The following is a 26,416-nucleotide window of genomic DNA, read 5'->3' on the forward strand; positions in this document are numbered from 1 at the left end:
ATATGCAGGACAGAAAAAGAGACACAGATGTAGAGAACAGACTTTTGGACTCTGTGGGAGAAGGCGAGGGTGGGATGATCTGAGAGAATAGCACTGAAACATGTTTATTATCAACTGTGAAACAGTTTGCCAGTCCAGGTTTGATGCATGAGAGAAGTGCTCAGGGTTGGTGCACTCGGATGACCCAGAGGGATGGGATGGGGAGGGAGGTGGGAGGGGGGATCGGGATGGGGAACACATGTAAATCCACGGCTGATTCATGTCAATGTATGGCAAAAACCACTATAATATTGTAAAGTAATTAACCTCCAACTAAAAATAAATGAAAGAAAAAAAAAACACAAGCAGATGCTTGATCTTGGTGATGTAGAGCTGAACTTACTTTCCTAGATGGATTTCTTGTTATCTTAAAATTTTTTGTGTGTTGACAATAGCAATTCTTTTTTTAATGGTTGTAGATGTGAGTGTGCAGTGCTCACAGGATATACTTCGAATGCTCCTATCGCTTCAGCCAGTTCTTCAGGATGCTATTCAGAAAAAAAGAACAGTAAGGCCTTGGGGGGTTCAAGGTCCTCTCACTTGGCAACAATTTCATAAAATGGCTGGCCGAGGCTCTTATGGTAAGTAATTTACAATCATATGTATTGACTTATTTCATATCAGTTCTCAGTATCTTTACCCAACTTTAATAAGCATGTTTATCTTCCTTATTTCTGTGCCATATGCTTGATTTAAGGCCATTGTGGTCAATCTCAGCCTTCCTCACTTGAAACATTTTCAGCATTCAGTTTACTGAATTTTGCAACCTCACTTTAGAAAGAACAGCTTGCTCTTACATGTTACACTGACCAGTAAGATTCTATGCTAAGAAAGAATCATAATGCCAAGTTTTTTAAAAGGATTGATATACTACTTTTCTTGTAAGTTACCATTTTACATACAAAATTGAATGAAAAATGAGATAAAAAGAAAAGGATAATGCTAGTGATAAGAGGCCCAAAGGTCTTCCTTTAGAAAAAAAAAAAACCATGAAATTTGCCAGTTGTGACGAGAGTAACTCCCACGTAGTACACAGTAGATTTGTGATCAACTGTAATGTATTAAGTATTCAAAATACTTAAACTATCTGTTGAACATTGTCTCTAGAGGGGAAAAAATTGTCTGTGAAAGGTGAGATGTAATTGGAACTTTAAAATATATTTGGAATAACAGTTTTTAGCATTGAAATCCTTGACTTTTTTGCATGGTTTTAGAATGCATCATGTACAGAAGTAGTAGATTTGCTCATATTTTCCTTTTCCTCCTTTTATTAATGGGTAAATAATTTAAATTTCATTAAAAAAAAAAAGATACTCCGGGCTTCCCTGGTGACTCAGTGGTTAAGAACCTGCCTGCCAGTGCAGAGGACACAGGTTCTATCCCTGGTCCTTGAAGATCCCACAAGCCACAGAGCAACTAAGCACATAAGCTAGCACTCTAGAGCCTGTGACCGGCAACTATGGAAGTCCAGGTGCCTAGAGTCCATGCTCTGCAACAAGAGAAACCATTGCAATGAGAATCCTATGCACTACAACTAGAGTAACTCCCGCTCGCTGCAATTAGAGAAAGCCTGTGTGCAACAACAAAGATGCAATTATAAAAAAAAAAAACAAAAAAAACTTGATACTCAGTGAAAACTGCAGTTTAATGATAGTACTTTTAGTTTCTTTTAATTTTTTTCTGTTTTTTTAAAAATAATTTTATTGGCATATAGTTGGTTTACAATGTGTTAGTTTCAGGTGTGCAACAATATGATTCAGTTATACATATATTTATTCTTTTTTAGATTCTTTTCTCATATAGATCATCACAGAATCTTGAGTGGGGTTATATAGTAGGTCCTTGTTGATTATGTATAGTAGTGTGTATATCACAAGCTTCCGATTTATCCCTACCCCCTCCATTTCCCCTTTAGTAATGGTAAGTTTGTTTTCAACATATATAAGTATGTTTCTGTTTTTGCAAATAAGTTGATTTGTATCTTTTTTAAGTAGACGCCATAGCTGAGTAATATCATATGATATTTGTCTTTCTCTGCCTGACTTATTTAGTATAATAATTTCTAGGTCCACGCATGTTGCTGCAAATGGGATTCTTTCATTCTTTTTTATTGCTGAGTAATATTCCCATTGTAGGGCTTTCCCGGTGGCACTAGAGGTAAAGAACCCACTTGCCAGTGCAGGAGACATAAGAGATCTGGGTTCAATCCCTGGGTTGGAAAGGTCCCCTGGAGAAGGGCATGGCAGCCTACTCCAGTATTCTTACCTGGAGAATCCTGTGGACAGAGGAGCCTGGCGGGCTACGGTCCATAGGGTTGCACAGAGTCAGACATGACTGAAGCGACTTAGCACACAGCACACACGCGTTCCATTGTATATATATGTACTGAGCTTCCCAAGTAGGTCAGTGGTAGAGAATCTGCCTGCCACACAGGAGACCCAGGTTCGATCCCTGGTCAGGAAGATCCTCTGGAGAAGGAAATGGCAATCCACTCCCATATTCTTTTCTTTTTTTTTTTTTTTTCTTTTTAACGCCAGTATTCTTGCCTGAGAATCTCATGGACAGAGGAGCCTGGTGGGCTATAGTCCATAGGGTTGCAAAGAGTCAGACACGACTTAGCAACTAAACAACAATATTTGTACCATGTCTTCTTTATCCATTTCTTTTTCAATGGACATTTAGATTGCTTCCATGCCTCGGCTGTTGTAAATAGTGCTGCCATGAACACTGGGGTGCATGTATCCTTTGGGATTATGATTTTCTCCAGATACATGCTCAGGAGTGGGATTGCTGGATCATATGGTATTTCTAAGTTTTTTGAGGACCTTTCATATTGTTCTCCATAATGGTTATACCAGTTTGCATTCCCACATACAATGTAGCAGGGTTCCCTTTTCTCCGTACTCTCTCCAGCATTTGTTGTTTTAGTATTTTTACATTGTTTTTAAAAGTCAAAATGGTAGACACAGAGTACTGCACCTTACTGATCAGTAACATAAGGAGCTGTCTCTCTTTTTTTTTTAAGGCTGCATATATTCCCTTATTCTTTACACATGATGTAATTTTTATCAGTCTACTGTTTATGGATATATATTGATTACATCGTTATCATTACAACTATTTTTCTATAATGTACGTAATCCCTGGCTTAAAGCCTGTGTGTATTTTTTTTAAAAAAAAAGTATTGCCAAATTGCTCCTTGGCATAGCAGTCTAAACTCCCACCAATAAAATGCCTGTTTCCCCAAACCTTTGCCAGTAAGGTGCTGAGTAGATCGGAGAAAATGGTGTGTTTCTTTATAGTTTGAATGGTAGAATGGTACAGACTGTAAGGGTAGATTTCCTAAATTCTAATCCCATCTGTGCCACTTCTTGTGTGACACTGGACAAGTTATTAACTCTTCTATTCCTGCTTTCTCACCTCTGAAATCAAGTTAATATTGGTGTCTGCCTCATGGTTTTCATGGGATTAAGTTACTTAATATATGTAAAGATCTTTGAACATTATCTGGCACGTAGCACTTGCTATTAATTATTTTAAATTCCTTGCTCTTAATGAGATTGAGCATCTTTTTATGTGTAAGAGGTATTTCTGGGTTTTGTTAACTTTGATATTTCTGGATTTTGTGAACTTTGTTCATATCCTTTGCCCATATTTCTCTTATGATGTTGATCATTTTCTTATGGATTTATAAGTTCCCTTTCTATGGTAAGGGAATTAACCTTTTGTTATATGTGTTGCAAATCTTTTCTTCCATTTTGTTTTTAATTGTTTGGCTTTGTTAGTAGTGTTTTTTTCATGCCACAATTTAAAATTTATATTGTCAGATTAATCATTTTTATTATTTTTTAGTTTTAAATTTCATTTTCATTATTAATTTTTGCCCTTGCTGTTTCTTCATTGCTGCGTGTGGACTTTTATCTAGTTGCAGTGAGTGGGGTTACTCTCTAGTTGTGGTGTGCAGGCTTCTCATTGCTGTGGTTTCTCTTGTTACAGAGCATGGGCTCTAGGTGCGTGGGCTTCAGTAGTTGTAACACATGGGCTTGTTGCCCCCTGGCATGTGGAATATTCTCAGACCAGGGATTGAACCCACGTCCCCTGCACTGGCAGGTGGATTCTTGACTACTGGACCACCAGAGAAGTCCAGATTGATCGGTTTATAAATGTACGGGTTTTACATTATGCCTGCAAAGATTTTCTCTAGTCTAAATTTATTCAAAATAAAATGATGATGATATTGGTTGAAAGGGATTAACAGGTACAAACTTCCAACTATAAAATAAATAAGTCATGGGGTTGTAATGTACACATGGGGAATTCAGTCAGTAAAATTATAACAACTTTGTGTGGTAACGAATAATAACAGATCTTATTTTGGTGATTACTTTATAATGTATAAAAATGTGAAATCACTATGTTGTACACCTGAAACTAATATTTTAAAAAGCTCTGCCTCCCATATTTTCTTTTGTACTGATAAGTTTTTCACCCAAATTAGTTTTTTTCATTTAAGTGAAGTTGTAAGTCACATGTTTCATACAGATTGTTTAGTAAATTTCTAACTGTAAAAGTCTCAATCACTGACTTTTAGGCATTTTTGTCTTTAACTTAATATTTTTACTGCTAATAATAACTTCACTAACTCTTGACATTTAAATGTTCCTCTTTTAGATCTTTTCTTAAAATATGTCTTTTCTTATTTAGGAACTGATGAATCCCCAGAACCACTGCCAATCCCCACGTTTTTGTTGGGTTATGATTTTGATTTTCTGGTGCTTTCTCCATTTGCTCTCCCTTATTGGGAGAGACTTATGCTGGAACCCTATGGATCTCAAAGAGATATAGCCTATGTTGTACTCTGTCCAGAAAATGAAGCCTTGTTAAATGGAGCCAAAAGCTTTTTTAGAGATCTTACTGCAATATATGAGGTAGGTGCTTTAAAAGGTCGTTTTAGAACACCTTATGATTTGTATGTTTATATATAAAATATACTGAATATTTCAGTTGATTGGTAAAGAAGAATAATGATGTCAGGCTAGATGTTTAGTTCTTGTACCAGCAGGTTACATTCTTTACAGCTTTGACCCAGATCCTTTGTTAGATGTGTGTGCCATGACTCACAGTGGAAGTTGCTATACTGAGGGGAAAACATTGGGTGCATATACATCACATTTAAGATAATCTTTTTCTGAAGGAAAGGGTAATGTTGTTAACTGGCTAGGAAAAAAATTACATTTAAAAAAATTCTAGTCTTAAAAAAAAGAATTATTGTCTTAATTCTCCAGGACCTCAGGTTCTTACTTTGCTCATTGTAAAATACAGCTATGATAGGCCTCTCTAAGACTCATTTTCTTTCTGAAATTCTTGGCTGGTCTTTTAAGTTATAATTCTTATGTTGTATTGATCATTGAGAGCAATGATTATAAATTTTAAGTACTCTGGAACATAAAGTCTTCATTTTATAGTCATTCCTGAGTATCCTGAGGGTATTGATTCTAGGATCCCTTGCAGATACCAAAATCTATGGATGCCCAATCTCCTATATAAAGTGTCATAGTATTTGTATATAATCTACACACATCCTCACTTATACTTTAAATCTTCTCTGGATTACTTACAATATCTAATGCTATGTAAGTAGTTGCAGATGTGGGAATTCAAGTTTTGCTTTTTGGAACTTTTTTGTTTTTTTTTTTTTTTTTTAATATTTTTGATCCATGGTTGGTTGAATCTGTGGTTGCGGAACCTAAGAATATGAAGGACCAATGGTATTTTCCTTTTCCTACAAATACTTGGAAGTCTAGTCTTTAAAATTTCTTTTACAATCTGAATCATTATTTTGTGCCAGTTTCATTCCTCATTAATGTTCTACTTAATAATTGCAAGGTGTCTGTAATGTGTCTTGTAAAAGTAAGTACTTCCAAAGAGTGTTATTTAGAACACTAGTCCTGCAAAATCTTCCGAGAAAAAAATTCCATAATTAGATGGTTTTGGGGAGACATTGTGTATCTGTTTACCTTTTAGAGATTCATTATACATGTTAGATTATTAAAGCCTTTGAAATTCTTACAGTAAAGAAATTCTTTGTCATAAATTTTCGTAACCCAGTGTTGCAAACCTATTTGGAATTGGACTTCCTATAAAAAACCATAGTGGCCAACAGAATTGGAGGGAGAGCTGGATATTTGTAGTTATATACATGATTTGAAATAGTTATACAACTTAAAATGGCTGCAGATTTTTGTTATTCAAAGTACGTGGTTTTAGTGCTATTTAATTATTATCTAGGTGTTTTATTTCATTGGAGATAACTTTGATAGAAATTTAATGGATTTCTAATGTAAAAAGCATAAAGACCTATGGTGCTTTTTCTCCTTTGATATTTTTATTCCAAATGTTAATTATAAATGATAAAGCTTATTTTTTAAATAGCTTCAATGCTTTAGTTTATGATATGTACTAAAAAAAATATAGCAAATTCACTAATTCTGATTTCTGTGTGTATATTTATAGTCTTGTCGATTGGGTCAGCATAGACCTATTTCTCGATTACTGACGGATGGGATCATGAGAGTTGGATCTACTGCATCAAAGAAACTATCAGAAAAGTTGGTAGCAGAATGGTTTTCTCAGGCAGCTGATGGTAACAGTGAAGCATTTTCTAAACTCAAGCTTTATGCACAAGTCTGCAGATATGACCTAGGTATTGAATTTATATTTGTTGTATAAGGCCAATTTTAGCAAAGTATGACCCAGTCAACCAACTTTTTGTAAATAATATTTTAATGGAACACAGCCATTCATTTATTTACAGGTTGTCTGGGCCTCCTTTTGTGCTATTAAAATCATAGCTAAGTAGTAGTGACAGAGACTGTGTAACTTGCAAAGCCAAAAGTATTTACTATCTGATCCTTTACAGAAAAAAATTTGATCACTGCAATAGGGCTCCTATCAAGTAGGAAGATATGTGTTTTTTGTTTAAGTTTATTAACATTAAGATTCTGATTTCTTAATGGTTTAGAGATAAAAACAACTTGTAGTTCCCTCTGTAATATCAAAAGATAGTTCTTTGTTGGAATTAAAATGACAGTTATTGAGACTTGTTTTTAAAACCCTTAATTAAATATCAGTGGACTTACTTTAGACTTAATCCAAAGAGACACAGAACCAAAACATTGAACCTCATTAGACATTCCTATCATTTGAACCCCTTAATTTGAACCCCTCTGTTTTATATTTAATTAGTCCCCAGTATAGTCACTTTTCAACTTGTGACCAGGGAACTCTTCAATGGTTTAGTGAAATTTTGCTGGATAGTTCATGGAAATCATTTTTTTATTTTGTATCTGTTGGTTTTTCAGTTGAAAGTGGTTTTCAATTCCACTCAGAATTCATTTTTGTCACTTTCTAGGGGAAATAGTAAGCTAGTGTATGCTACACTGTTAGCAGGCAACTTAGGGAGAGGGTAATTACTAAAAAAGTGTCCACTAGTTATTATTCACATAGTAAATAAAGAACCAATTAGTGAAATAAAGAATTAAATATCCTGCTTGTTTTTATTATCTTTAGGTCCTTATCTTGCTTCCCAGCCATTGGACAGCTCTCTGCTTTCCCAGCCAAATTTAGTTGCCCCTTCAAGTCAGTCTTTGATTACGCCACCTCAGATGGCGAGTACTGGAAGCGCCAATGCTCCATCTGCCACCCTGGCCTCCGCAGTGAGCGGCACTATGACAGTGACTTCAGGTGTTGCAATGTCTTCTTCAGTTGCCACAGCTAACTCAACCTTAACCACAGCTTCAGCTTCCTCTTCGTTGTCCTCCAACCTGAATAGTGGAATGTCATCAAATAAACTACCTTCATTTCCACCTTTCGGCACTATGAACAGTAGTGCTACGGGATCCATGTCTACACAAGCAAGTACAGTTCCGAACAGCCAGCTAGGAGGGCAGCCTCCCTCAGCTCTACAAACAGCTGGCATTTCTGGAGAGTCATCTTCGGTTCCCACTCAGCCACATCCTGATGTGTCTGAAAGGTATCTTTAAATGTACTAATTTTGCAGAAATATAAATATATGCCGCTTCTGTCTGAATAAGAATATAGAAGAGCCTTTGTTCTTACCCTTGAAATTTTAGTTTTTAATGTTGAATATTTTACCTATAAAATTATGATGAAGACTCTTCATACAGTCTTTATCATATTATCTCAGAGTGGGAATGAAGACTTTGAAAACTGTCTAGTCCAGTTGTCCTGTGATGTTTGAGACTATTCTGTGACATAATTGTCAATTATGTGCAAATCATTGCAGTGATCTATAAGTCACTATTGAATGACCCTGTTCAGAGGCATAAGAGTTATATCAGGGTTTGAATCCTCGCTCTGTTGTTTACTGGCTATATCACTTTAGGAAAGTTACCTAACCTTTTTGAGCCAGTGTTTTCTTATCTGTAAACTGGGAGCAGAAGGATATGATGTACATTGTGTGCCTCAGCAAATGCTTCCAATCACATTAGTTATTTTTAACAACAACAATGATGATGGCAGCTCTGTTCCTTTTATGAAGAAGGTATTCCCTTTTGATTTATAGGTTAGGTTAACCTGAGCCTGATTATGTCTTTCAGCTCCCACTTGCAGTTTTCCCCAAAGTTACAAATGTGACTAAAAACAAACTCTCAGTTACCCAGCTAGATCCTTCCATCTTTATAGATTTGGAGTTTTAAAAACTCATACCGCCATCAAAGAATGAAGCTTAATCACCAGTGAAGTTATGAAATATGAAATGAATGTGTATTTTCTAAAAATGTAGTAGACCACTGACTAAGACTGGAAAACTGGTTTCTTTTTGGTCTAGCTCTGCCTCTAGACAGCTTTGTGATCTTGGGCAGCTCATTTAACTTGACTTTTGTCTCAGTTTTAGCACATAAGCTCTACGCTGTCTGACATTTCTTATCCTCTGTGGTTTTAAGAATTCTGTTTCTTTTAATTGCAAACCTCTTAATAGGGTCTTTGTACACCATGAAATTGTGAATATTTATGATTCTGTTTGTAACGGTGTCCCTCATTTCTAGAGAGGCTCTCGATAGCGCCCAACCCCCAAAATGGGGAGAGGATAAGAACCTCCTTTGATGCTATTTTAAGAAGGTGAAGTACAGTTTTTTCCCTAACTGTCTTATTTCTACTTCAAATTTTAGCACAATGGATCGGGACAAAGTGGGCATCCCCACAGATGGTGATTCACATGCAATCACTTATCCACCTGCAATTGTTGTTTATATAATTGACCCTTTTACATATGAAAATAAAGATGAGAGCACTAATTCTTCTAATGTATGGACTTTGGGGTTACTTCGTTGTTTTCTGGAAATGGTCCAGACTCTTCCTCCTCATATTAAGAATACTGTTTCTGTACAGGTAAGAATGATAAATGTTACAAGTTTATTTAAAACAGTTTGGTCCTGATAGACATTTCACAGCTACTATTCTATATCTAGATTGATTTTCTAAAAGCCAGATTCTATCTTATTGACTTCATTTTAAATGATATTAGAAATCTTAGAGAGTTTATAAAAGATAAACTTGCAGTCATACCACAGTAATAATGGAGGATAAAAAGATTGCATTAAGTAGGGTAAATGTTTCTCCTGTGTTACTTTTATATAAACTAATTTTTAAATTCTTTGGCTTAAATAAGAAAATCAAGAATGGACTGATATAAGCTAGAGTTCTAAATAAGACTGGTTATAAAGTGAAAGTAGAGAAAAATCACATTAAGTTGTATGCAGAGAATTTGAATTATTTCTTTATAGACTACAATAGGATTATGGCAGTCAGTGGCAGTATTAATCAATATAGCTGCTATGTAGAAATGTTTAAAGATTTTTACATAACTCATTAGTATAATTGAGTATTAAAATCTATATACTAGATAAGAAAATATAATTCTCTATTTTACTTAGGTTCTGTTTAAATTTTCTAATAAAATTTTTTTAGAGTTTTAAACCCACTATTCTTTTTTTATCTCTTGTTAAAAATTTAACATTTGTAATATTTGCCTTTAATTCTTAGATTGTTCCCTGTCAGTACCTGTTGCAGCCTGTGAAGCATGAAGATAGACAAATCTATACCCAGCATTTAAAATCTCTGGCTTTTTCGGCCTTTACCCAGTGTCGGAGACCACTTCCAACATCAACCAATGTGAAGACATTGACTGGTTTTGGTCCAGGTTTAGCCATGGAAACAGCTCTTAAAAGTCCCGATGTAAGTATGTTTTCCATAACCAAAGTCATTAAATGACTACTTTGGATGTTATGCAAAACTAAGTGCAGGTTTCTTTTTAGTTCTTGTTTTCCACTTATCTTGTAATGGGTTTTTATTTTCAATAAAAAATTTTTCTGCGCTTGTATGGTGCCATAGTAACTTAACGTTTTATTCTACAGAGACCAGAGTGTATTCGACTTTACACACCTCCTTTTATCCTGGCTCCAGTGAAGGATAAACAAACAGAGCTAGGAGAAACCTTTGGGGAAGCTGGACAGAAATACCATGTTCTTTTCGTGGGCTACTGTTTATCACATGATCAAAGATGGATTCTTGCATCTTGCACAGATCTATATGGAGAACTTTTAGAAACTTGTATCATTAACATTGATGTTCCAAACAGGTATTTTTATTTTCTTAAATGTATCATTACATTAAGTCTTGGGATTATGGGTACTTTTCATTTCTTTTATAGTGAATATTTATATTGTATTATGTAAGGGAATTAATAATTTTGATTAATCTGTTAAATAGGCAAAAGAGATTAAAGCCCCTGAATTGTATATAATAAACCTTGAGGTAATGATTTTAGGCTAACAGATTTTGAAACATGGGACTAGAAGGTCATTTGCAATTTAAAATCCAGTAAAGCTTTCTATTTCTAGAACATTTATTTTTCTCATGTACCATCTAAGATACAGTCCCTAATAAACTGAATTAACTTTATTCACTGAAAATTTTGGGCTTCTCTGGTGGCTCAGTGGTAAAGAATCCACCTGTCAGTGCAGGAGACATGGGTTTGATCCCTGGGTGAGGAAGATCCCCTGGGAAATGAAATGGCAACCAACTCCAGTATCGTTGCCTGAGAAATCCTTGGAATGGAGGCACGTGGCAGGCTACAGTCCAGAGGGATACAAAGAGTCAGATAAGACTTAGTGACTAGCTATTTAAATATTGGAGTGTCTTCTGAAAATGGTGGCCCTCTTTAGAATTCTTCTTGATAGTAATTAGGTATCATGACTATTCATGAAGGCTGTAACTAAGAGTTTACAGCAGATGAACCTTGTATTGAGTTGTCACTTAATAGACACATTGATACCATATTTGAAAGCTAGTGAACATTGCCTAAGAGAACATGAAAAGTCCATGAAGTAACTTGATTTTTCAGTTTTGGTTCTCTCCTTTATTTTCTTCTTTCTTTTATAAACATTCTGTAGTTTTAAGGTCAGAAATTGGTTATATGCCAAAAAAAAATTTTTTTGCTTATTTGGCTATAGTGGCACTGAAGAAGCAGATATAGAAACATTGATCTGTGATGGATGAGAATGAGAACAGAGAGAATAATGCTGCCTTCCCAATACGGAGATGGTGTGCTGCCATTTTACTGAAAGTAAAAGTGAGGTGATGGTTAAGAGGGCCAGTGCTAGAGTCATAGCGATCTGAATTAAAATCCCAATCCTGGCTTATTGGCTGTGTGATCTTGAGAAAATTACTTTACCCAACTGAGCTATAGCTTACTTTTCTGTAAAATCAGGAGGATAATTTTATCTGCCTTATAAGGGTTCTTAGGATGAAATGAGGTGTTACATATAAGTTAATTGGGCATGCTGCTTGATACATAGTAAGTACTCAACAAATGATAGCTACTATTGCTCAGCCAGAGAGTGCTTATGTACTTGCCTAATAAAGGACATGCATGCAGAAAATAGCATTGTTTGTTCTGAGAAGTATGGGGGGATTTGTTCGATATTTTTCAATTTAAAGTATGAAGCAGGGGTTGGCAAACTCCAGTTTGGGGGCCGTATCTGGCCACACCTATTTGTGTAACTGTTGTCCGTTTCATGCTGCAGCAGCAGAGTTGAGTTGTTGCAGAAGAGTTTTGATGGCCTGCAAAGCTTAAAATATTGGCCCTTTAAAGAAAAAAGCTTGCCAGTCTCTGGTGTAGAGCACTGTTTCTGATGAATTTTGATAATTTGTGAACGGTTTTTAATTTTAAGTATATATTTTAGCATGTATTAAACAAAATGTAAACTACCATACCAAACCTGTAATTTTATATGTATTCTTATTTAGGAGTTGTGAAAAAATGTCAAGCACTAAAATGAAGGAACCAATTTTTCACAAATTTAAGCTCTTTTGAAATGTCATCATAGGAATTTTAGAAATATTTATGACTGTCTCTATTCCATACAACAGAGCTCGTCGGAAAAAAGGATCTGCTAGAAGATTTGGTCTACAGAAACTTTGGGAATGGTGCTTAGGACTTGTACAGATGAGTTCATTGCCATGGAGAGTTGTAATTGGCCGTCTGGGAAGGATTGGTCATGGAGAATTAAAAGGTAAAGTTGTGTTATTACTATTTAATAGTTAAATTTCTGTTTTATGTTAATTCATATACTATTCAGATCATATCTAGGAATAGGTACTGAATAAAATGCAAAAGGTAATAAAAACCTAGTTTTCTGTCTTGTTCTTTAAAGGGGAACCACATATGTCTAGCTCCCAAATGGCCTAACTCAAATTTTAAGAGAATTTATTCCAATTTTATATAAGTGCTATTACTGCTATTCTTGCCATCTCCGTTTTATCCCCTTTCTGCTTATTAGTCAACTCATCCTACGTTCAATAAATACTGTTACCAGCATATACTGAAGTTAGGGGGTAAAAGATGTTGAGACGTATCAGTAATAGATTTTTGACTTGATGACTCTTGAGGAATACATTAATTTCAAAACCATTATGTTTTAACTTTTGTTCTCTAGGTTGTTAACAGTGCTTTTATTTTGGGTATTACTATTATTATTATTTACTGTTGATACCCACAGATTGGAGCTGTTTGCTGAGTCGTCGAAACCTGCAGTCTCTAAGTAAAAGGCTGAAAGACATGTGTAGAATGTGTGGTATATCTGCTGCAGACTCTCCTAGCATTCTCAGTGCTTGCTTGGTAGCAATGGAACCCCAAGGTTCTTTTGTTATTATGCCAGGTTAGTAATCTTTAGTTTATATCAGATTTAATTCTTTATGTACTTAAGTTTCTAAATGTTATGTAAAATTGATTCTTCATTAATTAAAAGAAAAAATACCTTTCATTTTCTTTTCAGATTCTGTGTCAACTGGTTCTGTATTCGGAAGAAGCACCACTCTAAACATGCAGGCATCTCAGCTTAATACCCCACAGGATATATCATGTACTCATATACTTGTGTTTCCAACTTCTGCTTCTGTGCAAGTAGCTTCAGCTACTTATACCACTGAAAATTTAGACTTAGCTTTCAATCCCAACAATGGTAAGTGAATTGTTGTCTGAAAAGTGAAAGTGAAGTCTCTCAGTTGTGTCCGACTCTTTGCAACCCCGTGGACTGCAGCCCACCAGGCTCCTCCATCCATGGGATTCTCCAGGCAAGAGTACTGGAGTGGGTTGTCATTTCCTTCTCCAGGGGATCTTCCCGACCCAGGGATCAAACCTGGATCTCCCACATTGCGGGCAGACGCTTTAGCGTCTGAGCCACCTGGGAAGTCGAATTGTTCTCTAGAGGTTTGCAAATATAAAATAAATCTGGGTGATTCTGACTGATTATAGACTGGATAATGCCTCTCAAAACATCTGTGTCCTGTGTATGTTCCTGAAACCTGTGACTGTTAACGTTATATGCATGCTCTTGCAGATCTGAGAAAAGATCTAAGATGGAGAGATTACTCTGGCTTATGCAGGTGGGCCTGAAATACAATCTTATATATCCGTAGAAGAGAGAGACAGAGAGAAATTTGACTGTACACAAAAGAGGAGAGGACCGTGTAGTGGCAACAGAGGAAGTCAGAGTCAGAGAGAAATGACTATGCTGCTGACTTTGAAGACGGAGGAAAGAGCTTGAGCCAAGGAAAATAGGAATAGATGTTAGAAAAGACAAGGAAACATATTTTTTCCCTGGATCCTTGAGGGAGAGCATACCCCTGCCTGTACCTAGATTTCTGGCCTAATGACTAGCATTTTGATTTCAACCCAGTAAAACTGATTTTAGACTTCTGACCTCCAGAACTAGAAGAAATAATGTTCGTTGTTTCAACAAGTTTGTGGAAATTTGTTAAACTGCTACAGGAGACTAATACCATTCTTCCACTTTATTGATATCAGAACTAATGCTGTGAATTATCCCATAAATATTTACTTATTTTTTGAATTGATTAATTAATTTGCACTGAGTCTTGTTTATGGCATGCAGACTCTTAGTTGTGGCATGTGGTAACTAGTTTCCTGAATAAGAATCAGACTCAGACTCCTGCATTGGGAGTTCAGAGTCTTAGTCACTGGACCACCAGGGAAGTCCCTGATGTTTGCTTACGTTAAAGGCAACATTGATCATAAAATATTTGTACAGTTTATGTACATACTGTTGAGTTACCTGTATGTAAACTTTGCAGGTCATTTTATATTCTTTTCTATTTTGATTTACCAAAATAATATAGTAATTTATAACTTTTCTAGATGTACTTATATAGATCGCATTTTAGTACAAGAGAAAATAAGTGATATTCCATTGTTTCTCTGAGAAAATGACACATCTCTAAAGTCAAAAGTATGGGTAATGGTTATTCTCCTCTTTTAATGTGTATGCAGTAACTTGAATATTTTAATAATAAAGAATTAAGGAATTTGTGAAGCGACTTAGCAGCAGTAGCAGCAGCAGTCTCATTTTAAATACATTTTCATTCCCAGCATTTGTGTTAGTTCCCTGTTGCTATTTGTAACAAATTACCACATGCTTATTGGCCTAAAACAACACACACTTATTTTCCTACAGTTCTGGAAATCAGAAGTCCAAAATTATTCTTACTGGGCTATAAATACAAAGTCAAGGCATCTGCAGGGTGGATTCTTTCTAGAGGCTCTAAGGGAGAATCTGTTTCCTTGTCTTTGACAACTTCTAGAGACCATGTACATCTCTTGCTCATGGTCCCTTTTTTCATCTTCAGTGCCAGCAAGTTAAAGCACTCACATCTTCAGTGACTCTAAGCATATTTTAACCCTCTTGTTACGACCCCTTTGGTTACATTGAACCCACCTGGATAATCCAGAATAATCTCCCCACCTCAAGACCTTTTGTTTGATCACATCTGCAAAGTTCTTTTTTTTTTTTTTTCCATTTATTTTTATTAGTTGGAGGCTATGCAGAGTTCTTAACATATTCACAGGTTTCTGAAATTAGGATGTGGGCATTTTAGGGAGGGACCATTATTCAAAGCAGTCTCATGTTTATTTATGCATAGTTGATTATTTGTATCTTATCACAATACTTGGCACATGGTATACATTCAGTAGATGTTGATTAAATTAACTTATTTTGGCTAAGATCCATTGTTTTAACCCTTTCTTGTAAATGACCGTTGGATATGAAAAATGGAGTATTTAATTTTTTCTTCCTTCTTCATAGATGGAGCAGATGGAATGGGTATCTTTGATTTATTAGACACAGGAGATGATCTAGACCCTGATATCATTAATATCCTTCCTGCATCTCCAACGGGTTCTCCTGTTCATTCTCCAGGATCTCATTACCCCCATGGAGGTGACACTGGCAAGGTAACCCTGTTATAAAAGTTCAGTTTATCTAAATGTCATTCATTATCTTAGTAATGGACTATATCAATGAGAAAGAACACTTTTTTCCCTTGAAAATTAGCAAGAAAACTAAAACAGTCCATTCATGTACTTTACCACAGAGACATCAATAAGTTGAGTTGTACATTATTAAGAGGTTCTCTAAGGTTCTGCTTTCTCTGACTTTGTATTTTCTAGAATACTTGGCATTAATCCTTCTTTAAGTTTTCCTGCCACTTCACCATAGCTTCTACTTAGAAGTAGAATTAGATTATCTGAAAAACAGGATATGACTCTAAGAGCTGCCATTCATATCAGAGCTGTGGACAAGGAACATAAAGGAAATAACTGATTTCCCCATAAAAATAGAAAGAGCACAGACCCCTCCCCTTTTTATTTTTACCACTTATGGAAACATTCTGTCTTGTCCTTCTGTTTGAACTCAAAATGATTTGAGCTTCATTTGAATAACATCATATTTTAATGAAATTATATATATAGTGGTTATTTGATTATTATAATATGCATATGTTTACATATGTTTAAAGAAGGATCTTCATCTGACCTTACTTTGCATCCTTTCCTTTTTCTTTTTTAACTGGAAAAGAATTAAATGATGGGAAAAAAGAAACAAATAAGGAAAAGCACCAATAATCATACCACTTTAATAGAACCAGTTTTGTGGTATCTTAGTTCCCAGATCAGGACTGAAACTGCATCCTTGGCAGAGAAAGCATTGAGTCCTAGCCACTGGACCATCAGGGAATTCCCTTAGCAGCTTTTTAATTACGTTGATCCTTTACCATAGTTTGTTTCCATTGCTGTTTGGTTCCTAAGTCGTGTCCAATTCTTAGCCACCCCGTGGACTGCAACACGCCAGCCTCCTGTGTCCTTCAGTATCTCCTGGAGTTTGTTCAGATTTATGTCCATTGAGTCAGTAATACTATCTGGTTTGTTATATCATTCCCCAAATATTGGACACTTAAATCTTTTATTTTTTTCTGTTGTAAGTAATAATTGCAGTGAACGTTTCTGTGTTGATATATCATTTTTCTTTTTATCTGTTTCCTTAACATAAATGGCAAAGAATGCATTAACTAGTCTAAAGGCTATGATCCTTGCCATAATGCCTTCCAAATAACTCTTAATTGCATTTTATAGATAGTGCTACATGAACAAAGATAAATTCAGTCCACCTTTTGGATTGGGATACCATCATGAATTAGTTGAGAGGGTATTAGGAAATAAGTTAGAAAGTTCATTGAATGTTTTGTACGTTTGAATCAGCTACAAAGATTTATACACACAGTCACACACTGAACATGAGCTTGACCTAATAATACAAACTTGTTAAAATAGTATATTTTCTTAAAACTCTTAAAATTCATTTATTTAATGCTATTACTAATTAAGATACATAGCAAATTGACTTTTTAAAATGTCCTTCAGTGGAGAAGGAAATGGCAACCCACTCCAGTATTCTTGCCTGGAGAATCCCATGGACAGAGGAGTGTGGCAGGCTACAGTCCATGGAGTCACAAGAGTTGGACACAACTTGGCAACTAAACCACAGGCATTTTAACACATTTTGCCCAATTTTCTATATTTTGAAATGATATTTATTGTAAGAGTTTGGAATGAAAATTATTGTTGAAAATAATTCAGATGACACTGGACCATTGCTGATGAATTTTATTAAATAGATCTTACCTATAAACAAAATAAAATGTCCTTCAGTATTTTTTAAATTGAAGTAATTAGATAATGAGACTGATAGTAATAAACTATTCTGTATTTATAGCTATTATATAGCAAATGAAGTAACATATTTTTAATTTTCTCTTTTTAAGGGTCAAGGTACTGATCGACTACTTTCAACAGAGTCTCATGATGAAGTAACTAATATTCTTCAGCAACCATTGGCCCTTGGTTACTTTGTATCAACTGCCAAAGCGGGTCCCTTACCTGACTGGTTCTGGTCAGCATGTCCTCAAGCACAATATCAGTGCCCCCTTTTTCTTAAGGTATTGCCCTGAGTGATGCTCATTGACGGCTTAAGTCCTAAGAAGTATGGAAGTGGAGTCTTAAGCTTTTGTCTGAGGTCTTAAATGCATTGCCACATATAACTCTCTAGATAACATAACAAAGAGAATAATTATGAAGCAACTCTAATTCTTAAATTTATATTAAGTTTAAACTTGTAAATAGCTTTAAATGGACTCTCTGAGACCTTTGCTCTTAATTAGTTTTAGCTGCACATTTAGAGTTTAGAGCTAGAAGAAACCTTATATTAAAATACCTTTTCATTTTCTTAGTGAGCATATTAACAGTTCAGAAAAACTCGTTTGTGCAGAGTCATAAATTGGTAGTAGACTTGATTAAAACCTGAATCGTTTAATGATTATATAATGTTATTCTTTAAATTATATCATAGTACACTCCTATTATGCCTCATTATTTTGAGAACTGAAGGAGGATTCATAATTTTTTAAAAATGTTTGCTATTTAGGTGCATTTCCCTACCTCCTTAAAAAAGCTTGCTAGCTTTGTATAAATTGGTGTGTTAAAACTGTTGAGTGGTTTTCAAGTAATGGTATTCTCAGACCCATAGTGACTTATTTTATCAAAACAAATTCATTATCAAGTGATATAACAAGGTGGAGATAAACCATAAAATGGTAAAATGAAATGTGAAAGCCCTATCTAGAGTTTGTTCCTGCTGCTACTGCTACTTTTCCAAAATAACAAATGAAGATCTGATTTCACTTATTCTTGTATAAACCTACCAGAAGTTGACTGGTTTATTCCATAAATTATGCTAACTTAACTACTTGCCAACTGATTTTTATTTGTAGGATAAAAGTTGAATAGTATGTACTTTAGTTTTTTAAGATTATATTTAGTGGGTACTTGAACCAGTAAACTTGCTGCTATCTTTTAAGCCTATTACTATTAAATCTGATTCGCTTGGCTCACATATCATTGAGTCAGTGACATATTGATTAAACAGTGAATTTCTATAGCACATTAATGAAGAATACAAGAGCTGTTGATCTGAATTGACTGTTAGTGAGATAATATATTTAGAGAGTGTTGGCCAAGGTAATAGTTTTAGCACAAGACTTTTCTACCCCTTCCAGTGTACGTGTAGTGGTCTTGTATCTCATTACAAGAATGTATTCCCAGGGGGATTTCTGCACTTCTGTAGTAGTCCTTGGAGTTTCTACAAAACAGAGGGTTCTTTGGTCCTTTAGGAAGTAAGTGCCCCATGTGCTTTCTGCTCTCTCTTTTGTTATTACCATACACATTAAAAGCTCTGAAAAACAGCAGCAAATAATAGTGTTTCACAGAACATGTTTTTAAGAAACACCACTTTATAAGAAGTCCAAGGGACTATCCAGATTCTTTTCTACTCAATATTTATTTGCAGAGAGGATAGTGTAAAGTGGGCATTCACCCTCAGATACAGTGTAACAAGATTAGGACTTCTGGTCTGAATTACCAGGTAAGGCATAACTTACCATAATTTTGTTCACCTTTTTTTTTCATACATTCCATTTTATTTCTATATCATAGGCAATAAAATCATTTGGTATGTTTCTCTTGGCTTGGGAAAAAAAGATTGTTACCTAGATGATTAAAAAAATCTTTTTATCATTGAAATTAGAGCACTACTACTAATTACATTCATTTATTTGTTGTAATCTGCCATATGAGAGACTTTTGCTTATAAATCTAGGGCCCGTGGGCAGTTGAAACATATTTTTGGTTATATTTCTAAATACACAACACAAAATTTTATACATATTATTGCAGCTGTAGAGGAGAGCACATCTCAATATAAAATAATACCTTTTATAGTCATACAGAGAATGAGATCTGTCAAGAGTTCCTGCAGTCAGTACTGTGTCTTTTCATAGCTTAACACTATTATATATTTTGACTTACAAACTAAACAGTTCACTTTCTTTGATTGAAATGTGAAGAAGAGTACCATCTTCCTTTCTTTTACCTCTTCATTGCCATACCTAAGTGAGTGTATGAGTTGTTACTAAACCTCCATTATGAAACTGAATGGACAAAAGAATGCATCTGTGCACTATTATTACTTAAGTTGCTCAGTCAGTCAGTTCAGTCACTCAGTTGCAACTCTTTGCGACCCCATGGACTGCAGCACGCCAGGCCTCCCTGTCCACCACCAACTCCAGGAGCTTGCTCAGACTCCGGTCCATCGAGTTGGGAGATGCCATCCAAACATCTCATCCTCTGTTGTCCCCTTCTCCTCCTGCCTTCAATCTTTCACAGCATCAGGGTCTTATTTCCAATGAGTCAGTTCTTCACATCAGGTGGCCAAAGTACTGGAGTTTCAGCTTCAGCATCAGCCCTTCCAGTGAATATTCAGGACTGATTTCCTTTAGGATGGACTGGTTGGATCTCCTTGCAGTCCAAGGGACTCTCCAGAGTCTTCCCCAACACCACAGTTCAAAAGCATCAATTATTCAGCACTCAGCTTTCTTTATGGTCCAACTCTCACATCCATACATGACTACTAGAAACACCATAGCTTTGACTAGACGGACCTTTGGCAGCAAAGTAATGTTTCTTCTCTTTAATATGCTCTCTAGGTTGGTCATAACTTTTCTTCCAAGGAGCAAGCGTCTTTTAATTTCATGGCTGCAGTCACCATCTGCAGGGATTTTGGAGCCCAAGAAAGTATAAGTCTGTCACTCTTTCCTCTGTTTCCCCATCTATTTGCCATGAGGTGATGGGATGGGATGCCATGAACTTCATTTTTTGAGTGTTGAATTTTAAGCCAACTTTTTCACTCTCCTCTTTCACTTTCATCAAGAGGCTCTTCATTTCTTTTGTGCTTTCTGCCATAAGGGTGGTGTCATCTGCATATCTGAGGTTATTGATACTTCTCCTGGCAATCTTGATTTCCTGCTTGTGCTTCATCCAGCCACTGAAAGTAGCTCTGCTTAAGGTTTATAGCTTTATAGGGAAAATATGTGCATATGCTTACTTCTGGTACTTTTTTCAGGCTTCTCAGGTGGCTCTAGTTGTAAAGAACCCCCGCTGCCAGTGCAGCAGACATAAGAGATGTGGGTTCGATCCTTGAACTGGGGAGATCCCCTGAAGGAGGGCATGGCAATCCACTCCAGAATCCTTGCCTTGAAAATTCGCTGTGGACAGAGGAGCCTGGCGGGCTATGGTCTACAGGGTCGCAAGGAGTCAGACACACTGAAGCTACTTGGCACAGTACTTTTTTCAGCCCTGGACCTAGGTTAATTTGCATAGTCTATGTTACATAGAGACTGTACTCAGGTTATCAGTTTTGTGCTTTCCTAAACATTTACTTCACACATCTGGGCAAGTTGCACATAGAAAATAACTAGAAATCCTTTTTGTGGCCTCAAAAGCCATGAAACTGAACAAGTTTTGTTATGCACTTAAAAATTACATAATGGATTAAACAAGAAGAATAGCCATGTTTATAGTGGCTCCCATTCACTACATGAGTCTAAAATGTATTTCATCATGGAAGAGACCTTGGGAAAACGAGGTGACACCAGCAGATTTCCCGTTGGCTGACCGTCCCTGTTCCTTTCTAGGCCTCTCTGCACCTCCACGTGCCTTCAGTGCAATCTGACGAGCTGCTTCACAGTAAACACTCCCACCCCCTCGACTCAAACCAGACTTCAGACGTCCTCAGGTACCGTTCTTACCACTAAGCTTGGAAGGAATGTCATGTTCATCCTTACATATTGTTCTCATTTTTGGCAGTAGTTTACAGTTGTGTTACCTTTGGATCTCTAGTTGAATTATTTATCATTCAGAATGAGTGCTTTCCTTTCTAATACATGTAATCTACCTCTGAGAACAATTTTAATGAAAATCAGTTTTCTTTAATCTCCCCAAGACCCTCTATTTCATACTTTAACTTTTTGTGTGTGTGTGACTTTTAATCTTATATGCCATCTTCGAATTTGCTTTCAAAATTTATAATGTAGGTACATACATGACTTAACTTAGTTTACTTGCTTTTCAGGTTTGTTTTGGAACAGTACAATGCACTCTCCTGGCTAACCTGTGACCCTGCAATCCAGGACAGACGCTCATGTCTCCCAATTCATTTTGTGGTGCTGAATCAGTTATATAACTTTATCATGAATATGCTGTGATCTTCATTTGATGGAACTGTGCAAGAAAAGAACAAGGAAAAAGATTTTGCTGCAAGATTAAGTTACAGTTATCTTCTCAGTGAAAGTCATTTGTGATGGGGTCTAATTCTTATTACTTCAACAAATATTGTTTTGACTTGGAGGGAGGGGCGATAACCCTGTTATTTTTCATTGACTATACTGAACTCTTTAGGATGATGACTGATCATACACAACGTATTATAACATTTTCGTAGCAAAATTAACCTTTTTTTTCCAGTCACAGTATTTGTGAAAAGTAATGAGCCATAGTACCCAGTCATGTTAAATGAATATTAAAAGCATGGAGAAGGAAACATGAGGAACAACGAATTTCAACATATGGCTTCAGAACATCAAGATGTTCTTGTATTGGATTATAGTATCTAGTATTCAAAAATGCCTGCATCTCTTATTTATTGTAAGTTTTTAAATGTATAAATTGTCTTATATTTCTTAACCTCTTTTATAAAAATTTTCCTAGAAGGTTTATACTGCCTTCTTGCTTTAAAGCAATTGGTCTAAAATATATGTAATCGTCTTAATTAAAAAGTTGCAGTAGGGTTGCTTTTAGAGTATTATTTTTTTGTAAGGGGGTGGGTGGGACAGTAAATTTGTATTGTCTTGATGTACAGTTTAATGGGGATAGAGGGGAAATAATGTCCATACCATTGTGTGTGGAGGATTTACAGCTAAGCTGTAGTTGCAGAGTACATGTACAGTAATGAAGTTCACTGTGTTTATAAATTGAAAAGGTACCGGGTCTTACAACATTTTATATATCAACCACACCTTTACAGAATAACATGATGGCAATATACAAGTGATATTGTTAGGTGGTTTAACTTAGAATAAAAATGAGAATTCTTCAGTTATATTTTGTACTATGGTTTAGGGCTATGACTAATATTTCAGGCCATTTCCAGTGAAAGAAACTTAGTTTTACAAGAAAAACATTTGCTACTGAATGCTTAAACTAATTTTGGTGTTTAATGTTACATGCTTAAAATTTTTTGTTTGTTTTAACAGTGGCACATCTAGGCATGGTAGTATTATTAATTATGAAAATTATCTTCAGGATCTGCTATAGGTTGAAATTTAGCCCAGCTCTAGGCATTTTACAAATTATTTTAAGAGCAGTCACTCTTGATTGTTTGACTTTTTTTTTTTAATTAAAGATTGGGAATGTGTATGAGAGTATGCATATGTATGGGTGTGTGTGTGCAATCAAACTGTGGTGTAAATAGGTTCTCAGTGAATTCTGGTATTCAGACTATTCCACTAGTTAAAGAACCATTTTCTAAACTTAACCTGTTTCCTTTTGCCTTTTTTATTTATTTAATTTTCTTGGTTTGGAGATGACAGTCCCAAACACCAGAGTCTGTACTTTTCTATAACACAGCTCAGAAAAGGCAGGGCATATGCCAAGGAGGTTCTCACCTCCCTAAAGAAGGGACTTGAATTTTAGGGACTTTAATTCACCCCTTCCTTCAATACAGCTTTCCCTCTTCTTGTTTGCACATGCCAAGATAACTGCTTTTATGCAGCCTTTATCCCCTTAAAAAATCCTTTCTACAGTGCTGCTCACAAGAGAGTCCAAGTTAGCCTCCTACCTGTGTAGCTGACTTAAATTCACAGTCGCCAAGTCTACCTGTCTTTCTTGGAAGCAGTCTAGCTAAATTCTGAATTTGTATGTTCACTAATTCTCTACAAGGACAAAATGGATTGTATTTACAAAACTGTAATTTGGTATGTTTTGTTATTTTTTTTTTTTTAACTGAAACTTGTTTTGTAAATACTATATGCTTAGCTTAAATATCACTTTCTTATGAAAAATATAACTTCTTCAAATTGTGTATATTAAAACATTAGCAAGTCTTGTTTTTCCTGTAGAGAAAACACAATTGGTAACAAGGTTTTCAATCATTTGTTCAAAATTATAATACAATCCCAGTGGTCAGCCTATTTTGAAGTGAAAATTTAAAGGTCACATCTGTGCATTTGTTCTTAAATTATGCTAACACACTACAGATTATGTTGGCATGTTTTGTTCTGTACTTAAAAAAATACTTGTCTGAGATTTGAGGGGAAAGATGCTTATTTGAAATTTGTATTAAAATGGTATTCTTTTTTTATATATTTTATTATCTCAATAGTGACTCTTTAAAAAGGATACTCTCGGTTGTTTAAAATCACTAATCTATAGTAACCACACCTCAGTTTGAAAACAGATTTTTAGAAAATTATTCCCCGACAGTTTCTTTTTATATGGAGCCATAAGAAAGGAACCCATTACATGATTCCTTTTTATCTGGGAATCAAGGAATAGTTCCCAAGTATATAGGATTTACTGATAAGATTTTTTTCTTCCCTTCATATATAAATTCACACTCAAATGGAAAATTATTAAATAGCCATTCGAAAAGGTCAGGAAACTTGTTTCAGAAAAAAAAACAAAAAATTAAGCCTTTCGTGCAGGATGATGGATCTGACTTACTAATGTAGTCACAGACAAGTATGGGTAGTTTTGTTTAAATAGGTAAGCAAAGTAATATACTTTATACCAGTTGATCACCAACACCATGACTTCTTTGTTACAGTGCTAATGTCTGTTTTTTGTGCAGTTATCCATTACAAAGCAGGGTGGGAGTTGAGTATTTTGGCATTTTAAAGGATTAGTTATATAATGTCTGCTTCCAGCCAGTGAGAAACATCTAGCCATACCTTTCTTATGCAAGCCATTCAGTTATCAGGACTGTGAATTAACACTGTATGAATAAATTTCTGTACACCTTATTGTTTGGCCAGAAGGCCACCAAGTGTACTTATATGTAATCCTTAAATTTTAAAAGTAGCTGTAATTTTTAAATCTTTCTAACTTTTCTTAAACCACTAAAAATTAAGCTCTTACTACTTAGTCAACTATCCTCAGCTGTATTCGTACTCAATTGTCAGTATGGCACAGATTACTGTATTAAAATATTCTCCTTTCGTCTTCATATTTACCTTCTGAGGTAATTTTTTAACTTAATGTGTTACTACAAAGATTTGCAGATCTTTAATCAAGCACTATGTTAATACTGTAATATCAAAATACTATGTTGCGTTATTTAAAATGTTCAAATTGAATACATTAAAACGAAGTTTTTAAATGCTGTTGCATCATATAATTTGCTACTCATCCACTATGGCATCACATATCAGTCTATTAATACATTTAATGTTGCATGAGTGATGTTTTGGTCTGGGTTTCCTCTTTGTCTAAATTAAGGAAAAATGTTTTTGACATAAAATTCTTTTGCTTCCCTGCACCCCTCAAAAAAATCTGCTAGAAAATCTTAACCATTCAGTTTTTTTCTTGATGTTTTAATGGGCCCAGAACTGTGGTTTAAATTTATATATATATATATATATGTTTTCTTTTTTGTGGAGTATTAATTTAAAACTGGATTTGGGACCTAAAATACTCCTCAGGTTGATGTATTCATGAAGTTTTAAAATAGCTTTAGTTTTCAGAGTAAACTGGATTTGTGGACCTTAAAGTTACTGAGTTTAAACTATAAATTGTAATGTCATTACTGGACATGTCAGCATCAGCTCTCTCAAAATAGCTTGGTCACTTTATGAAGGGGCGTTTTAAAGTTGTTTAGCAGTGACATTTAATATGGTCCAATTGCTTTTTTTTTTTTTTTAACGTGACAAAAAAAGAATAAGGAACAAACACTATTGCTGCCGAATGCCATAACACTGAGTTGTACAAATTGTGATTGAGGAAATGAAAAGGTTTATACTTTTTAAAAAAAACAAAAACAAAAAAAACTTCAAATGGAATAAATTATTCATGAAGCCTTCATTGTGGTGTCTCATTCTCTCGAAAATAAAGTATTTTACTTTGTAAAAGATTTTAATCATACATCAGTGTATAGTATACAGGAAAATTGTATTTATACATATAAATTCCTTTTAGGCTGATCAGTTTCATATCAGTTTTCTAGTCTAAACAAGCTACCTTGAAATTATTTTAAAAATTGTACTATAAAAAATTGCACAAGTGTTATTGAAACATAAGCAAAGTAGGTGGATGGGAGGTCCGTTGGTTTGTTTTTGGTTTTTTTTGTAACACAGAATGACTTGTGGGATCTTAGTTCCCAGACCAGGGATTGAACCTAGCCTTTCAGTAGTGAAAACGTGAGTCTCACCACAGGACTACCAGAGAATTTCCAGACAAGTGTTGTTCACATATAAACAACCACTTGAAAAATAGCTCTGCCGATTTTGTTTAAGCAGCTGTTCAAAATATTTTTGTCCAAACTTAAGCTGAGTAAGG

General features: G+C 35.2%; 1 protein-coding gene across 2 annotated transcripts in view; it reads left to right on the forward strand.

The window, feature by feature from the left end:
• Positions 1 to 25,942, forward strand: part of MED13 (mediator complex subunit 13) — a 94,885-nt gene extending 68,943 nt beyond the window's left edge. For both annotated transcript variants that reach the window (XM_070478576.1, XM_070478577.1), the window contains exons 17-30: positions 459 to 620; positions 4,744 to 4,967; positions 6,553 to 6,742; positions 7,609 to 8,071; positions 9,228 to 9,447; positions 10,102 to 10,293; positions 10,473 to 10,696; positions 12,490 to 12,632; positions 13,119 to 13,277; positions 13,395 to 13,580; positions 15,723 to 15,871; positions 17,740 to 17,913; positions 21,502 to 21,602; positions 21,939 to 25,942. In XM_070478576.1, the coding sequence (XP_070334677.1) occupies positions 459 to 620; positions 4,744 to 4,967; positions 6,553 to 6,742; positions 7,609 to 8,071; positions 9,228 to 9,447; positions 10,102 to 10,293; positions 10,473 to 10,696; positions 12,490 to 12,632; positions 13,119 to 13,277; positions 13,395 to 13,580; positions 15,723 to 15,871; positions 17,740 to 17,913; positions 21,502 to 21,602; positions 21,939 to 22,071 (2,720 nt within the window). In that variant the 3' untranslated portion in view covers positions 22,072 to 25,942. The remainder of the gene's footprint in view (positions 1 to 458; positions 621 to 4,743; positions 4,968 to 6,552; positions 6,743 to 7,608; positions 8,072 to 9,227; positions 9,448 to 10,101; positions 10,294 to 10,472; positions 10,697 to 12,489; positions 12,633 to 13,118; positions 13,278 to 13,394; positions 13,581 to 15,722; positions 15,872 to 17,739; positions 17,914 to 21,501; positions 21,603 to 21,938) is intronic.
• Positions 25,943 to 26,416: the final 474 nt, after the last annotated feature.

Source organism: Odocoileus virginianus, chromosome 17 (genome assembly GCF_023699985.2).
Source record: "Odocoileus virginianus isolate 20LAN1187 ecotype Illinois chromosome 17, Ovbor_1.2, whole genome shotgun sequence".
Classification (NCBI taxonomy): Eukaryota; Metazoa; Chordata; class Mammalia; order Artiodactyla; family Cervidae; genus Odocoileus; species Odocoileus virginianus.